Here is a 12244-nt window from a genome sequence, read left to right as displayed (position 1 = left end):
TAAGTCTGGGCTTATTGCCGTAACATCGCTGTGTCCCGAATTCTGAAAAAAAAATCGGCCTGAAAGCTTTTCGCGTGGGTAAGACCATATTTTCAAAAGTCACGTGTTACGCAGCGTCGCGCTCATTGGCTATTACGTCACATGACTGTTAGGTCTTACCAATCAAATCTTTATCGTAGCAAAACACGCCCTTCTCAGTTTTCGGAGTGATGTTCGCCAGTATATTTGTTCTTGGACGTTGTAGGTGGTAACATGGTGATTTGAGGTTTCTGATTCTGGAGACACGTTCGAGAAGGTTGTACGAAAGAGAGCGTTAAAAAAAGAGGAAGCTATCAACAGGTAAGAGATCCATTTCGCTTTATTTTGTACAACGATTTGTATGTTTGTGCGTCGAATTAGATCATCCTTGGTACGACTTAATTCGACGTAATAGGACCAGGTATTCGTAACGGAGATTATATCGTTTTGTAAGTACCGGGTCTTCTAGTATCGAGTTAAATAATGCAAGCATGTTTAATTTTCGCTCGATCTTGTTATGTAGTTTATCCGAGTAAAACGACAAGGCGAAGGAGCCGCTACTTCTATCGTAGGACCTAAAAGAATACAAGAAAATTTCCAAACAAATCACGACTGACACGCTAAGAACAAATATTCGTATATTTAAGCGCGCGTTATTTGTGTTACACGAAGAAATAGCGGATGTTATCTAAGAAAAGTGTAATGTGAAACAAGTATGGCATTTGAGAATTATAATAATTTCGAGTAGAGCATCAGAGACGTTTCTACCGTCTCGGAAAGACGACTGGAAATTTTTATAGTTACAAAAAAATGAGCGGGGAATGCCCGGCGCCGCCAGGCGATCTTTGTTAAAAAGTGTCTGACTTCTGTTTAATACGTTGCATAGCAACGATAAATGAACGATGGTTTGATAAAGTATGTAATTTTCATAATAAATTTTAATTTTGTAAAACTTATCAGATCGTACATGTTAGAAATTGAAAATTGTGAATTGGAGATTAGTCATTTATTCAGAACGAAATAGGTCAAAATTAATTATTGATTATGATTGAATTTTAATTTTTATTCCTCAGTTTTCCCTCGATCTCCAATATCTAACTTACGGGCTTTGAAGATTCTAGATCTCCAAAATCTTGTTCCCCCTATTTTACGTAATTTTTTTTTAAATATATTCTTTGTAAAATTTTATCTATCCTTTTATTGGAATTTTACAATGTGACCTACAATTGTAAAGCCTTTCTTGCTTGAGTCGTCATTTTTTGACTGCCTGCTCTTATGTCATCGATCATTGTGTGATCTGTTTATGTGATACATGTCCGAACTTGTTGGAAGCGATTCTCGGATAATCTCTGTTGTAACGAAATTTGCTGTGTCGTGTGACCTTAAGGCTAATATTATATAAGTTTCGTTTTCTGTGGCTGAACCTCTTTTGGAACTTTAAACTGAGGTATATGTTTGATATTTGTTAAAAACGAGAAAGAGAGTTGTTATTATTCCTCTGTTTGGCTCTCCAGTAAAAAAAAAGGATTACAGTCGAAAACCATACAACGGATTTGGATCTTAGATCCTGTCATAATCTCTGTGAGGGGTTAGAGACTTTACTCTATAAGAGAAAGAGGGTTCTAGTGCAGAAACAGAAAACAGATCAATAATTATTTGTTTATTGTGTTGTACGACAAATTTTTCTAGCCTGTTGATTGGCTATAGATTGGACAATCTCTCTGTCTTGCAGCCAGTTAGCATGCTGGAAAAAAATTGCAATAAATTAAGAGTGAATACAATTTTTTTTAAATGTATACAAAAGTGTATTTTTCAGACTGGCATCCATAAAGTGGAAATTTACAACAGAACAGAACAGCGCGACCAATCGTATACCTAGCAAACGAACATGTTCGGACATTCGTGTTTGAGTTTACTTTTAATCGCCCGAATACTAAGCATTCAATTAGATTCGATGTTTATTTGCACATAGCAATTACACTTTTATTATATACACTTTTAATAACAATTATTTATGTAATGAATAACAAAGTTTGTTTACTGTTTGTTCGCTAGGTATATGCATGATTTTGATTTAATATTACATGGAGGATAATTTTTGCGCAAAAGCAGAACGATATAGTGAGATTGGCGTCCCACAAGTGGAAATTTACAGCGGAACGAAACAGCGAGATTAATCACAAACAGAAAAAAAGCAGGGTAATGACTGCAGAGTTAGGATTAATCGCTATTCCGTTCTGCTGTAAATGTATCTGTTCTATCCTGACAAATACACTTTTGTATTCATTTTAAAAAATTGTATTCACTTAATTTATTGCAATTTTTATTAATATGCTTAACTTTTTAGCTTATGTATTGAATACAAGCATTTTAATCAATAAATATCGTTAAAAATTTCTAATTCCCCGTTCTATTTTTCCGCTCAAATTGTGCTCCATGTAATATTAGGAGAACAGAACACGCGGAAATCTAGTAAAGTTTAATTAATTTTGTCTTCCGCATTTCTGCATTTCTGCGCTTCAAGTAAGGGCGCGTTTATTCCTTGACGGAAAAACAGAAAGCGGAAAAGAAGTAGTCAGAGCTCGCGTTGGTAGTAAATAGTACAAAAAGCCGAAATTGTCGACTACCAGCGCAAGTTTTGATTGGCTACTGCTTTTCCGAACGTGTCCTAATAGCACCCTTATATGATTATCATTTGATCTTTATTGTTCATTAGACATAAAACAAGGATGGAAGCGTTGAAATCATCGAAACATAGTAATTCTAGGTCTGTTCTTTTTCGAAGAATTTTGAACTAGTTCTGAATTAATGCAATAATTTACAGTGAAACAAATTATATCTGTCTAAAGCCCATTCTATAATTTCGTAAACATGGTTGTTAAATGGTGTAGTAAGAATTGATTAGCGACAGTCGCGTATTTTATTCATATTTGACTGATTAGTTAAATATTCTTACAACTACAATCACAACTACGCTTACATAATTGTAGAATGGACTTCAAGCATCGTCTATAATGAGCAGTAGTAGTAGTGATAAAGTTGTAAAGCCTCGGATGCAATGCGAGGGAATAGCGATAGAAATAACACGATTTCAACCTATCCGAAATTATGTAATCTTAAGTTTTTTGTGCTCTATGTAATATCAAAACAGGCGAGACAGAACACACGGAAATCTAATAAAATTTAATTAATTTTATTTTGTGCCATAGTCCTTTAACTTATTGCAACGTATGTACATACACTTCAGAATTTGGGTTGGAGAAAAAATAGATTAATTAGCTTTAGGAGAAGAGACCAGAAAATTCCTACCAATCAAGGATGTGTTTGGATTTCTACCTGAGTTTCCTGGGTGTTACATCATCCTTGTTTACTGAACAAGAATGGAGTGACATCTGGTTGGCACTCGGGTAGGAATCTGTTGTCCATTAGTATCATAATTCCCTCTCTCTTCAAACGAAATTTCTCATATTATTAGCTACTCGATCCCGGGCCGATCAAAATCGAAGAAGCTCCTATACAGCTTCATCCAGAATATTTCAGAACACTGCCAAAAAGAATCGAAATTGCTGATGTTATAATCCGAAAATTAAAAGCGATATTCAACGTTCAATATAACTTGGTAAAATTATTATAATATATTATTTAATTTCAAATATATACGTATATAAACATTATATATATGTACATGTATCATGTAGAACATACATATAAAATGTGACTAGATGTCCTGCTCTCGGATTGTCCCGCCATAGCTATCTTGTCAAATATGGATATCAAACTGTGAGAATAATTGTATTATTTTTTCAAAAAATTATTATTGTAATTATCTTTACAGCCTCACATATTCTCTTTCCAAACATAAAGTTGTCCCACTTTGAGTCTGAAAATATCCGGGCACGTTACGACTGCGTTCCATTGTTATCACTAAAAATTTATAGTTCAAATATATTATAGATTTTTATTACCTGCAATGAATGGAACGCAGTACGTGTGTATAACGATATTATGCATTATGTCGATCTTAATAGATATATATTTAACATAAACATTATTTTTTAAAACATTTTTTAACCTTTAAATTTTTTGTTGAACTTCTATTCTTAATTATTTTTAGAGATTATACGTCTTTGTTCTATTTTCTCTTCCTGTCGATCATATTAATTTTCAACATTTCAATTATTTAGATAAAAATGTCTCAACGAGGAGGAGGAAGAGGAAGAGCAAGCCTTGGACGGGCAACACAAAAGCAGACCAGTTCTACGCATCAGCAGGAACAGCAGCAACAGCAGCAACTTCCACATGCCCAGGCATCTGCGAGCACTGGAGCTGTTCGCAGACCAGGACAACCTGCACAGTCGGTAATATACAGAACAGATACTAAGTACTGTAAAAGATTTTAAGCAGTGATTTCTCATATAAATTTAAGACGAAAATTTCATATGATCATAATGTTTCAAAGATATAAAGTGTCAAAGCGTTAAAGAAAAAAATTGCATTTTTTGAAAATTTTGACAACTACTCGCTGAAAATCACAAAAGCAGTATACAGTTCTTGAAAAAATTAATTTATTTTCAATTTGCGTATTTGTTGAATGTTGTATGACTTTTTTTTACCAAATTATTCAACATTGAAGAAAAAATATCTTTTTATTTTATTCACGGAATAGCACTATATTAAAATAAAAAAAACAAATAGAAACATCTAAATTTCCTCTTTACAGTGCACCTATATCATGTATTATACATGATATATGAAGAAACATAAATCTGATCGTGAAATCTCCACAAAATGCGTGACGGATCTGCTACAATAGAATTAAGCAAATGTTTTACCCAAAGTTGTTGCTTCAAATACGAAAGATGTAAATTGCATTAATGTTTTTAATTAACATTTCTTAAAAATATTAAATGAATGATAACGTGTAAATTATTTAATTTTTATCATTTAAGTGCAGTTTGTAAACAAAAGTCTCTTTATATAAAAAAAATTACAAAACAGTTTGTTATTTTTGGAGGCAAAATAGGTAATCTCTTAATTTTGTTGGTAATGTATATATACAACTGATAATAACTATTATAATAATAATTTTTAAGAAGACTTATTTTTTAAGAAGACGTTCTACTCTAGAGGTTCCAAATTTATGTACTTTTTATTAATTTTTTATAAGGAAAGGAAGTAGATACCAAATAATGTTTTACATATTTCAGCGTACAATTTTTTTTTTTATAAATATAAATGGCTGTAGCATATAGGGATGCATCAACGCGCGTACATGGCCAATTATTGGCAAAAAATTCTGGCTGTCGACAGTTCATCTGAGACAAAAAAATCAATGAAATTATTAAAATATATTAAATTTGTGGGGCCATGAACTTCATTCCATTTAAAAAATTTAAAAATGTATAGAATAGCAATTATTTGAAATTGTCAATTTTTACGAACTTTTTTTCATTTTTGACTTGTTCATAGAAATAGTTATTTTGAAATTTATAACATTTCTAAGTTCATGACCTCATAAAAATTGTCTATTTTTTTCGTAGGAAAAAACATTAAATTAATCTTTGATAATTGATTGAAGCTGTACATTTTCTGCAAGTTTAAAAAACATGAATTCGAAAAAATGATTGCGAAAAAATAAAGTTTTATTTTATAATGATTTTAGTTAACTATGATATTTTGCAACTTACATTTAATCAGCGATTCTTGGTTCATCAATCATGTCAATTTTGCCTCTGTTCAAAGAACAAATTTTGCTGCATTTGAGCTCTTCTTTTGAGCCTTGCTCTTTTTGCGCGTAATACCGTTAAGCTCACTTAATTTTCGACCGATGCAAAATTCAGTTTAACAAGTCATAATTGTTATGATTGTTTTGAATATTGCAAAATCCTTTTACAGGCATATTCTACACTTCAGAGATGCAAAAAAATATTTTAAAAATCAATTTTTTGACCTTGCAAAGTAGAATCTCCCTTTATGGGTCTTCTAGAATAAGCTATTAATTGTAAATAAAAAGTCGAAAGCCAAAAATTAAACACAGTCGTCAATTTTTAAATAAATCAAAATTTTTTTTGTCAGAGTACTGGACGCGGTCTAATACAACGTATTGGTGAAAAAGGTGACAGTGCAACAATTGCACAAATAGGCAGAGGTCTGGAGAAACTTAGTATTCAACCTACTGGTACATTATTTTATTTTATGATTTTTAAGTTTATTCTATACAGTGTAAACATAATACGTTGAAATTTATTTTATTTTATTTTTCATTATTTCAATAAAATTTTTTTTAGACGTAAAATTAATAATAAAATTGTGTAATAATTGTATATACACATAAGATTTTTATTTAGATTCTTTCTTCTGTAATAAAAAGACATTGGTACATACATTTTTTATGATACGTAAATGAAATAAGTATATTTTTTGTATAACACAATTTTAGATGTTTACGATTATATATATTTTTATAATCGAAATATTTTAGAAATTTATGTCGTAGACATGTTCTTTCTTCGATATTAAATGAAGAATGAATTTTTTATGTAGCTGGTGGTAGTGGAGATGCTGGTGCTGCTGGCGCTGGTGCTGTAGCTGATGCTGCAGCTGGTCCTGTAGCTATTGTGGCATCTGGTAGAGGAGCAGCTCGTGGCAAAAGAATCTTACCTGCAGATATTTTTGTCACAAAACCGAATCATGTAGAGAATAAGAGAGGTAAGCAATAATACATAATATAATAATGTATACACAGAATGTCTCCATATAAGTGATTACGCCTTTTTATCTCTTAAATTAACACAGATAAACCTAAGTAGAAATAAAACAAACGTATATTTGTTTCGAAGGTTGAAATATTTATTATATTGTTATATCGAATAAAAATGTTATTATACATAACAACCAGCTTGTGATTAACTCTTATTTTTCATTTTTTTATTATTTTTTAATGTCTATTTTCGAATGTTCTGAATTTGATATCAATATTAACATACAAAATTTTTGTTTTATTTTACGAAAATTACATTTTTGTACATACTCTAATTTTCAGGCACATCTGGCACTCACAAAGTAATAAAAGTAAATTACTTTAAAGTACTTAAAGCGACTGATTGGGCTCTTTATCAATATCGTGTTGATTTTTCGCCTGAAGAAGATCGCACAATTGTGCGTAAAGCTTTACTTAAAGTACATCAAAAGAAAATCGGTGCATATATCTTTGATGGCACTGTAATGTATACAAGCCGTCGATTATCTGATGTAAGTAGCAAAGGCATAGATAATACAGTATTTATCTCTCATAAATGTCGTTTATGTATCTTTCAAGTGCTTAAATATAATCTTAAAAAATATTTTTAATCTTAAGAAATATTTTTTAGCAAATGGTATTTACTTCAACGCGACAATCAGATGAACAACATATAACAATTACTGTTCGTCTTGTTGGTGATATGTTAGTAGGAGATCCTCATTACATTCAATTTTTTAACATACTTGTGAGAAAATGTTACGAAGTTTTAGAGCTAAAATTGGTCGGTCGCCATTATTTTGATCCTGAGAGTAAAGTAAGTACATTCACAAATGCACTGTTGTGTTCAGAGAAAACACTGAAGAAATAATTATTCTATCGTGTTAATGTAGATTATTTTGCCGGAACACAAATTAGAATTGTGGCCAGGATATATATCATCTATTCGTCAACATGAACGAGATATTTTAATGTGTGTCGAGATATCGAATAAGGTTATGAGATTGGAAACTTTGGGAGATATCCTGAATAACTTGTATCGAGAAGACCGTGGTAGATTCAGAGTAAGTTACACTTTGTCTTAAAACTTTTTAAATTTTAGCTAGAATTCTTCTATAAAAATAACTTTTTTTCGTGAAAATTAAAGTTTGTTACATTGTTATAGTTTCCTCATTGTAACTATACTTGAATTATACTTGAATTACAAGCGAGAAATCATGTGAGTTTCTTTCTTACATTATATAATTATAATGTATTCTTATGTAGTGAGGAATAGGACCTTTAAATGAAATTATCTATTCTATTTTGGTTTTTTATTTTATTTTAATTATTTGTATCATAATAATACTTTTATATTTTTTTTATTGCATTGCGAAAATAAATAAATATATATGTGTATATGTATCCTGCAGGAAAATTTCTGTAATGCTGTAATCGGCACTATAGTTCTTACCGATTATAATAACAATACATACCGCATTGAGGACATAGATTTCTCGGCTTCTCCTAGCAGTTCATTTCCTTTGAAAAACGGCGAAAGTATAACATATATAGATTATTATAGAAAAAAATATGGTATTAAGATTCGAAATTCTGGACATCCAATGCTGGTGACGAGATCCAAAACGAAGGATCGACAAGCTGGAGAGGGAGAGTGTGTTTATTTAGTTCCTGAATTATGTCGTGCAACAGGTATGTTATATTGATGTTTTATTGATTTAACTTCCATTTATTATTTTTTCATTATTTTTTTAATTATACTTCGTTTTCGATTTTAATGGCAAAGAATCGTTTTCTGTGTTACTATAAATTTATGTGAAGTATATTTATCTATTATTCCGAATGTGATGCTGTTGTTTATTTACAGGTTTGACTGATTCCATGAGAGAAAATTTCAGACTCATGTCAAGTTTGGCTATTGAAACACGTCTTCAACCTGGAAAGCGTATGGAGAAATTATTAAGATTTAATAAACGGCTTTGTGAAGATCATACTATCATGCAAGAATTATCCGAATGGAATTTACAGCTAGATAACAAGCTGCTTCAAATTCCTGCGCGGCAATTACTTAATGAGAAAATTTATTTCGGCGGGGACGTCACTGCCAATGCCGAACAAGGTGATTGGACGAGAGCAATGATGAACAAAAAATGTGTAATTTCTCCAAGATTGAAAGAGTGGGTCTTTTTAATTTCGGAAAGGGATAGATCTCTCGAACAGGTATTGCAGATCTTTTGTTAAATACTGTTACGATCACTAAATATAAATATATAGATAAATATATATAGATAAATTTATATATATATGTATGTACTTAGAACATGAATACATATGTGTATAATATATATTAGTGATGCACCAGACTATCAAATTACTGAATACCGGATATCAGAAAAGAACATCAGATATCTGGAAAAGCAATTTTTTGAGTCGGATATCTGATATTTTCCGGATATCCGACCGGATTCCAGGACAATGTATTCTAAAAAAAATGAAAAAAAAGCTGAATGAAAAAGAAAAAAGGAGTTTATTTATATAAGATGTTATCTATAGAAGCTTATATAAGAGGATCTTATTTTTTATAAATCTGTTCTTTTTAGTTTAATTTCTTGTACTGTCTTTTCTCTTTTTGCTCCAAAATGAAGAAAAAAAAGAAAAGGGATGAACTGTGCAAGAAATTTAGCTGAAAAGATCAAGAACTTTATATGATTTTTGTACACAATCCTTTAATAATTCTGCAAAGTTTAGAGTTAAGTTCGATCTATATTGCAAACAGAATGCAGGTCGCAAGTGAAATGTAGTTACAATACATAGGACCTAGGAGGCGAAAGTTGAAGTTTACCCAACTGCGTTTAATCTGCGTTCCACGTCTGACGTAGATCGTGCTTTATCAAGAAATTCATTAATTAGTGATATTTTATATACTTCATGTAGTACATATGTTATATACTTCATCTGGTACATTTTGATATAAAATATCTCTCAAACTTTATTAAAAAAAAATACTTCTCTATACAGAACATAATAAGATGAATTAATTACTGTAAAGAAAACGCATAGTTGCTTTTCAAAAAAAGAGTAGTTGCACATTACATAACTTCTTTGAAAAGCAACTGTGTATTTTCTTTATTCTTTGTTGATAAATTACTAATTAATATTTATATTATAAAAATAAGATTGTTTTAAACAGATGTTTGTCCTGTACGAATACTTTTTTTACTGTGTATTTTATAAGAATGTAGCATACCACATATAATTATATTACATAACTATATACATGTCATTGGTACATGTATGTATATGTGGAAAAAATAATAGAATTATCTTTTATTTTTTAATGTAAAAGATAAAAAAAATTCTCTTCAAAGTATCTTTATATTTTTATAAGAATTGTATTTTAAATTGTATTTTATTGATATATTTCTGCTTTTACACATTGCTTAAATCTTTATTAAATATCTATCTCTTTAATCTATCTTAAATTATCTGTTATTATTATTACAAATACATAAAAGGAATTTTAAAATCTTGTGTAAATTAATTATTATGTTTTCAATATTATATATATTTTCGATATTTCAAACATGTATTAAAATATTGATTAAATCTTGAATTTTTATTTTAATTGATATCTTATTTCAGAGTTTTATTTCAACTTTATTAAAAGTAGCGGCAGGCATACAGTTTCAAATTGATAAACCAAGATCCGAATATATCCGTGATGATAGACCAGGCACATATAACGAAAGACTGGAACAAATTCTCAGCAGACAAATACCACAGTTGGTATTTTGCGCGGTATCAAACAATCGCAGCGATCGCTACTCTGCGATCAAGAAAAAATGCTGCGTTGACCGACCTGTCCCATCACAGATTTGCTTGACAAGAACAATGACGCACAAAAACATTAAGTCTATTGCCACAAAAATAGCAATACAGATGAGTTGTAAATTGGGTGGGGCACCGTGGTATGTAGATATTCCGTTGGAAGGGCTAATGATGATCGGGTTCGATGTTTGCCATGATACAACAATGAAGAACAAAGATTTCGGTGAGTATAAAATTTTCAAAGTTTTTTTTTTACACAAAAGATGTCGAAATTGCAACCTGTAATTTCATAGTTTCTTAAATAGAATCGTAAAAAATTTTAATTAATTGTCGATTTTTATTATCATGTTTTAACCTTATGATTTCTTGACTTTTCTTGGATTAATTTTATTCGAAACAAAATTTATATAGAAAGAACTGATTAAGAAAATGCGATCTTTCTTTACATGTATAAGATACAGATAATAAAATATTATTGATTAAAATAAAAATTTAATATTTAATCAATATATATTTTAATAAATGCGTTTTAAAATTTATTGCATTAAGTTCTCTTAATCTCGTTATCAATTGTTCTATAAGAATAAGAATATAAATATAAAAATAAAGATACTTTGCAACATTTTATCTTTTACATTCAAAAGTAAAAAATAATTCTTCAGTTATTACTTCTACGTATCTATGCACATCATTAATATTGAATTTACTGTTGCAGGTGCTACAATAGCGACTCTGAATAGGCGTATGACACAATACTTCAGCGCGGTAAATGTGCATGTATCCGGTGAGGAATTATCGAATGACCTTTCTGACAACATTTGCAAGTCTGCACAAGCGTACTACGCGCTAAACAAAACTCTACCGGGGCGCATTGTGATTTATCGCGACGGCGTCGGTGAGGGTCAAATTCCCCAGGTAATGGATCGTGAGGTTACACAGATTAAAAAGAAACTTGACGGATTGTACGGTAGTCCAGATAGATATAGAATGGCTTTCATAATAGTCACAAAGCGATTGAATACACGTTTCTTTGAGAACAACGATAATCCGGAACCGGGCACAATAGTCGACGATGTAATCACAAGTCCAATCAAATACGATTTCTTTATCGTGTCGCAGAAGGTGCGGCAGGGAACAGTAACACCCACTGCGTATAGTGTTGTTTACGATACTTTAGGTATGGATCCCGACAAGATACAACGTCTTACATACAAGCTGACGCATATGTATTACAATTGTTCAAATACCGTTAGAGTACCGGCACCTTGCCACTATGCTCACAAATTAGCGTTCCTGGTGAGTAAATTCATTCACCGGGAGCCGGATACGCAGTTACAAAACACATTATATTTTTTATAATCCTACTTTTTTATAATATTAATATTACATCATTTTATCTTTTTTTTTTTAATTTTTTTTTTTAGTTTGTACGAATGATCTCTTACTCACGGATACTTCCTAGTAGAAGCTATGTATTTCGCGGGTTATCTCTATTCTATTTCATTCCTGGAATACTAATATTTTGTAAATGTACATGAATGAACCAGTACTAGGCTGTTCCTCGTTCTAATGAAGTGAACTGCATCGTTTATGAAACATTAGTATTCAACAATAGATATTGACACAGATAATTCGCGATTTATCTTCTAACTTTTATCA

General features: G+C 30.8%; 1 protein-coding gene across 5 annotated transcripts; it reads left to right on the top strand.

Annotated features, from left to right (window-relative positions):
* The first annotated feature begins 242 nt into the window (after nt 1-242).
* Nucleotides 243-11944, top strand: LOC108752711 (protein aubergine-like). Of its 5 annotated transcripts, none has more exons than XM_018493752.1 (12): nt 1393-1465; nt 3494-3637; nt 4203-4376; nt 6094-6196; nt 6562-6726; nt 7061-7269; nt 7389-7574; nt 7651-7821; nt 8170-8449; nt 8625-8977; nt 10400-10808; nt 11301-11944. In XM_018493752.1, the coding sequence occupies exons 3-12, from the start codon at nt 4209-4211 to the stop codon at nt 11942-11944; spliced, it is 2688 nt and encodes an 895-aa protein (XP_018349254.1). In that variant the 5' UTR covers nt 1393-1465; nt 3494-3637; nt 4203-4208. The 5 variants fall into 5 exon arrangements, with proteins under 5 accessions (XP_018349267.1, XP_018349254.1, XP_018349260.1 ...); XM_018493758.1 differs by lacking the exon at nt 1393-1465 and adding an exon at nt 3717-3798 and having other exon boundaries at nt 3426-3637; XM_018493765.1 differs by lacking the exons at nt 1393-1465; nt 3494-3637 and adding an exon at nt 243-339.
* Nucleotides 11945-12244: the final 300 nt, after the last annotated feature.

Source organism: Trachymyrmex septentrionalis, unplaced genomic scaffold (assembly GCF_001594115.1).
Source record: "Trachymyrmex septentrionalis isolate Tsep2-gDNA-1 unplaced genomic scaffold, Tsep1.0 scaffold112, whole genome shotgun sequence".
NCBI lineage: Eukaryota > Metazoa > Arthropoda > Insecta > Hymenoptera > Formicidae > Trachymyrmex > Trachymyrmex septentrionalis.
The sequence above is the reverse complement of the archived record's forward strand: the minus strand, read 5'-3'. Positions and strand labels throughout refer to the sequence as shown.